This window comes from Colobus angolensis, unplaced genomic scaffold, assembly GCF_000951035.1.
Source record: "Colobus angolensis palliatus isolate OR3802 unplaced genomic scaffold, Cang.pa_1.0 Scaffold237, whole genome shotgun sequence".
Lineage (NCBI taxonomy): Eukaryota > Metazoa > Chordata > Mammalia > Primates > Cercopithecidae > Colobus > Colobus angolensis.
In genome coordinates this window covers 881,042-887,695 of record NW_012115566.1, presented here as the reverse complement: position 1 = coordinate 887,695, position 6,654 = coordinate 881,042, and the positions used below count along the sequence as shown (strand labels likewise).

Sequence of the window (6,654 nt, the reverse complement as noted above, 5' to 3'; positions counted from 1 at the left end):
AGCGCTTTCAACTTTTAATGATACAGATTTTGAATACCATTTGCATTCAACATTTACATCAAAAAACAAACTTATATTGTTTGTTGAAGTAATCAAGTTGCTTTTTGTTCCAAAAATACAATTTATTTCTTTCTCATACTGATTCTTACACAGTTAGTTCCAAAGGGCATTCCTGGCTATCCCAATTATGCACAGAAATACTTCCAGGTTGTGTTTCGTTATTAATATCACTTCCTTGTTATCTCACTGATTCAGAAGACTCATTATTATAGTATGTAAAAGGAAATTATAGGAAACTTATTCATACTTTTTGTCCCACTAGACCACTCATTTCCATATTTAATAATAAATTCTTTAATTAAAAATACAAAATCACTGCATACTTATTTGTTAAACAAGAATTACAAAGCATTTTAAGAAGCAATAGCATCTACATAAATTGGGGTTGATAAACTTACAAAACTCATGATTCTTTCAAAGTATAGAGTGCTTCACACTGAATGACCAGTGTAGCCACACTGTGCATTTAGACTTGGGACAACTCATAGAGAGTGATGAACTGATGAGTGCTTGCCATGCTATTTTTACAGGTAGCTTGAACTAATGAATTCATTTTACTAATATTTTTTACTACTTGGCACAGCTACTATTTCAGTATGTACCAACTAGTATATAACTATTTTAATATATTTTCATAATAAAATGTGCATACTAGTCAAGTATAATCCTTGCCGATCATGTTTACAAAGAGTCTCAGAGACACAACATATTCTGCAAGAGCATGTAAACCGATATTTGATTATGAGACAAGAATTTGTTACAGAAAACTATAGCAACCTACTCTAATTGTTCAATAATTTCATTTGATGTCTACCAACTATCACTTAAAGCTGAAAATGCTCCTCACCAGGTGGCATAATGCCCCCTTCACATCCTGATTCCGCAGGGTGTAGATAAAGGGGTTGAGTGTGGGAGTCACCACTCCATAGAAGAGGGCCATGAACTTGGGCTGATCCCTTGAGATGGAGGATGGGGGCTGAAGGTACATGCTGATGGCTGGGCCATAAAATAAGAAAACTACGATGAGATGGGAGGAACATGTCCCAAAGGACTTTTTCCTTCCCTCAGAAGATTTGATCTTAAATACAGCATGTCCAATACTAGCATAGGAAGCAAGAATTAAGCATAGTGGAACAGCTAACATAAAAATGCATACCACAGAGAGTGTGAGCTCGTTAGAACCTTTTTCACCACAGGCATTCTTTATCAGAACAGGAATCTCACACAGTAAGTGGTCCAGCTTATTGAGACCACACAGTGGTAACCGTAATGTAGCAGTGGCCTCTGAGACAGCATAGGTTATTCCAATTAGCCACACGGTGGAAACTAATAGGATACAAATGTTCTGATTCATGATGAGGGTGTAGTGAAGAGGTCTGCAGATGGCCACATAGCGATCGAAGGACATAAGAGCCAAGAGCAAACATTCTGTGCCCCCCATTATGTGAAAGAAATAAAGCTGAACTGCACACCCCGTATAGCTGATGGTCTTCTTAGAGCTTCCCAGGTTAACCAGCATCTGAGGGACAATGCTTGTGGTGTAACACATGTCCAAAAAGGAGAGGTTGGCGAGGAAGAAATACATGGGGCTGTGAAGACGAGAGTCTAACCTGGACACCAGAATGATTGTGATGTTTCCCATCATGGCTATGGGGTACGTTATAAGAAGACTAGTGAACAGAGGAAGCTCTAGCCAAGGGCGGTCTGCAAAGCCTAACAGAGTAAATTCTTCAGGACGGCTTTCATTAATTAGTGGCATTATCTTCAATTTGTTTCACCTGTAGTAGGGATGTGCCAAAGAAGGCAGAGTTATGGGCATGGACAAGACATGGTGATGCATTGATTATCTACTTATAGATGACAGGGTGCAGTAACCTGGGGTCAGAATAACATAAAACATCTGGTATCAGGTGATCTTATTTTCCCACACGACACTACAAATTAAAGGCAGTTATCTTAATCCAGTAACCCAACCATTTTGAAACAGAATTTCTTCTTCTGTGTAAGAAGGCTGACAATAACCATCATTCTTGAGTGAGGTGACGATTAAATACAAAGTAGAAGTGACTATTTTGGAAACTTCAAAATAACAGTTTTTTCAATCTTTGAGTTGCATAAAAATCAGCTGAGGAGGTTGCTAGAATGAAATTTATTGTTTCCTATCTTTAGGTGTCTGATAGAGTAAATGTGGCCTGGGGCTGAGGAACAGGATGGCTTATTTTCAGAAACCCTGCTGCAAGGAATTACTGAAATGTCAAGAAGAATAAACGTATTGAGGTAGCAACGGTAGGAGAAAAAGGAGGAGAAAACCTGGAGTCATAAGAATCATCAAGATAGCGTTGTCCAGTTCCAACTAGTTGGTTGGAATAATCATATCGTCTCCATGGGAAGCAGGAAGACTTTGGATTTAAACAAATCTATCTGAGCAATTTGAATTTGAACAAGAAAATTAAATCTTTTTATTGTTCATTTCCTCAAGTATAAATTGAAGGAGTTAACCTACAATGGCAAGGTTCTCCTATGATGATGAATTTGGTTTTGCATTTTTGGGGTTTTATTCATTACTATTTAGTCCAATCATTGGACATTTGATATTTTATGTTACATTTTAGCTTACTTACTCATCTTGAAGAAATATTTTTTATTCAGTGAGATTATCCTCTGTTTTAATAGAGTTTGGACAGTTGTCATTACCCACTGATTGTACATAACTACAAATATGTATTTTAGTTCTAAGTAACTGCTGTCAGGAGAAAAGTGGAGGTCCCAATTTAGGCTCAGAGACAGTCAAATCTGAAATTATTTTACATTTTCAAGACTTTTTTTTTTCAGCTAGAAAGCAGATTGATATACTAACATCAACTAGTTTAATGAAGCAGTATTTTGAGAAAGATTAATTTCTTGCTAATATGCTTTTTTTTTTTCGTGGTGATGTGTGTTTTATGAAAATCACAATCTCCTGCAGGATGAGAAATATTCAGATGGAAAGTTAAGATAGCATCTCAGTGACAACATTCTGAGTCACTCTGCTAGTCAGTTGTTTAATGGTAATAGATTACATTTATAAATTTATAAAGCACAGCTTCCACATTCACTGTTTCATTACATCTTCAAAGTCATCCTCTGAGGTGTCACACAGAGCTACTCAGGGCTAACATGTGAATGTTGCCCTTTGATTATATGCTATCTTAGGCCAGAAGTGTGCAAAACAATAATAAAACTCTTTCCAAATAGTCCTTAATGAGCCGTCCATGTCAAACATTCCTATATACTTTTGATACCATTAAATAGTTTAGTATCCATGCCCAAATGCTGTGACAAAGAAAATTTTAGTATCCATATTTTAAGATATTGTTAATCATTTATTTTCGTACTCTGGTAATGACTAAGAACATTCTAAAGATTGAAAAGTAACCGTTGCTTTAAATGAGGTGATAAAATATTGAGACTATAAACTCAGAGTTTCAAGATTCCTGAGAAAGCATCTGCACCTTAGGGTTGTTTCCTGATTGAGTGTGACCCCCTTCACATTATTCGACCTTGATTTAATGAAGATGTTATATGAGTGCATCAAATTTAGAAATAAGTCTTGGCCTGAGTGCTTTTTCAGGTGAAAATCTGTGTTGGAAATGGAAGATGAAATAAAGGCATGGCAGGGCTTGGTGGCTCACGCCTGCAATCCCAGCATTTTGGGAAGCTGAGGTGGGCTGATAGCCTGAGGTCAGGAGTTCGAGACCAGCCTGGCCAAGATGGTGAAACCCCGTCTAATAAAAATGCAAAAAAATTAGCCAGGCACGGTGCCTATAAGCACAGCTACTCGGGAGACTGAAGCAGGAGAATCACTTGAACCCAGGAGGTGGAGGTTACAGTGAGGCCAGATTATGCCATTGCACTCCAGCCTGAGTGACAAGAGCGAGACTCCATCCAAAAAAAAAAGAAAAAGAAAAGAAAGGAAAAGAAATAAAGGCATAATATAAGTTAATTTGATGTCAAAATAAATACAGGCATGCATAGCTTAACAAAAGGGATACATTCTGAGAAATGCATTGTTAAGTGATTTTGCCATTGAGTGAGCATAATAGAGTGCACTTACACAAGCCTAGATGGTATAGCCTACTACACACCTTGGCTATATGTTATAGCTTATTGCTCCTAAGCTACAAACTTGTGCAGCATGTTACTTTATTAAATACTGTAGACAATCGTAACACAATTGTAAGAATTTATGTATTAAGCATATATAAAAATAGAAAAGTATAATAAAAAATATGGTAAAAAATTAAAAATGGTACGCTTGTATAGGGCACTTACCATGAATGGAGCTTGCAGGACTTGAGGTTGCTCAGGGTGAGTCAGTGAGTGAGAGGTGAGTGAATGTATACAGAATGTATACAGAAAGTATACAGAAGGCCTAGACCACTATTGTATACTACTATAGACTTTGTAAACACTGACATTTAGCCTACACTAAATTTATTACAAAAGTATTTGTCTCTCTTTAATAATAAATTCATCTTAGCTTACTATAACATTTTTACTTCATAAACTTTTTAATTTCTTTAACTTTTTGATTATTTAATAACACCTTAAGTGCATCATATAGCTGTACAAAAATATGTTCTTTGTATTCTTATTCTATAAATTGTTTTCTATTTTTAAGCTTTTATCTTGTTTTAACTTTTTAAACTTTTTTTGTTAAAAACGAAAACACGAACGCACACATTAGACCAAGCCTCCACAGGGTCAGGATCATCAATATCATTGCCTTCCAGCTCCACACCTTGTCCCACTGGAAGGTTTTCAGGGGCAATAACATGTATGGAGCTGTCATCTCCTATGATATAATAACAATACCTTCTTATGGAATGCTTTCTGAAGAACCTGTGTGAGGCTGTTTTATAATTACCTTTTTTTTTTAAAAGTAGGACTATAAAAATGATAAATGATAAAGAGTATAGTATAGCAAGTACATAAACCAGTAATGTATTTGTTTATCATCATTGAGTATTATGCACTACACACAATTGTATGTGCTATTCTTTTATATGACTGGCAGTGCTGTAGGTTTGATTACACCAGCATCACTGCAAACACCTGAGTAATGCGTTATGTTATGACATTATTATGGCTACAGTGTCACTAGGCAATAGGAATTTTTTACCTCCATTATAATCTTATGGGACCACTGTTGAATACGTGGTCAGTCATTGATGAAAACGTCATTATGTGGTGCATGCCTGTATTCTGAGAATTGCAATTTACTCACATTATTAAATAATCTCACTATTAGATACTTACTATCTATTTAACATTGTTATGTTCACTTTTTATATTTTTTTCTACCAGGGACCATCTTTCAATTTTTTAAAGAGTAATTTTAGATTTGATCCTCTATGAATTCTTCCGTAATTATAACTAATTTTAACTAACTTTAATGATAATATTCACTCCAGTATGCCTTCCAGGATTTCATTAAATTTGTATTATTTGGGATTTTGTTATCTTATTAACTTTATTAAGTGTAGTTTGTCTGTGAATGGTGGTCACCCTGAGCTCCTCCATTTCTCTGGACATTTCCCTAGAGACATCAGAGTAGGAATGACTAATCAATGTGATTTAATTCTGAAGTATATTTAAGCTCTGTAATTCTAATCTTAGATCTCATATTTTTCCCATGTCATTCTTGTATTTTATTTCTTTTAGCTTTGGGATTTTATCTGTCTTTTGGATCTTATACTTCAAGAAATTTTTCCTCAGTATTTTACTACATGGGGTTCTACTTACCCACAATTGTTTAAAGACACTTTATTAAAGTGCCAGATCCATGAGTTGAGTAAATTCTTCTCCTCTTGGGGTCCCAAGATAACTTAGGGCTCCTGGTCTTGTTAGAAAATGGCATTCTTTACTTACCACAGGTCAGAAACCCTGTACAGGGACTGCACAGGCAAGGTAGGAGGTCATTTCCACTGTGTAAGTCAAGTTGAATTCCTTAAAGGAAAACACACCATTCCAGTCAAAGCCTTGGTTAAATAACCAATTTCTCCAATTGTGTCCTGTTACAAAAGAAAACAGATTCTTATTTCACTTATGCAAATAACTATATTGCCATAAGTTAAGAATACTCCCAAATAGTCTCCAAATTCTGGAGAAATCAGATAGAGAAAAACAAATATGCTCTTTTTTTTTTTTTCCTCACAGAAGTATACTTTACTTAATTGCTAAAAGCTGTAAATAGCTCAAAAGAAAAGTTTCCTTGACTCTGGAAAACAAAACAAAGGGTCAGCAATGTTTTAAGCAAAGTCAAAAAGATTACTTTAGTTTTATTTGTTTAGTTTAGTTTATGCAGTTAACTCTTGTTCTAGTTGATACCCATGAACATTCCAGTTCTTCATGAGAGTTGCAAAAGTTGTTTCCTCTATTCTAATGTCACAATTACAAAGTTATCAGAAACCAGCATTTAGGAACAACCATTAGAGTTGTATAGCTGACTATACCACCAACATGATTGATAAAGAAATTTTGGTTCCTCTGTGGAACACAATAATTTAATGTAACAATTATAACTATTAATAACATACACTATAGGTATTTGAA

At 35.3% G+C, this 6,654-nt stretch overlaps 1 protein-coding gene across 1 annotated transcript; it reads right to left on the bottom strand.

The window, feature by feature from the left end:
* Positions 1-880: 880 nt before the first annotated feature.
* On the bottom strand, positions 881-1,819 carry LOC105513919 (olfactory receptor 2B6). The gene has a single exon (XM_011944958.1). It carries the CDS (start codon positions 1,817-1,819, stop codon positions 881-883), a length of 939 nt encoding a protein of 312 aa, XP_011800348.1.
* Positions 1,820-6,654: the final 4,835 nt, after the last annotated feature.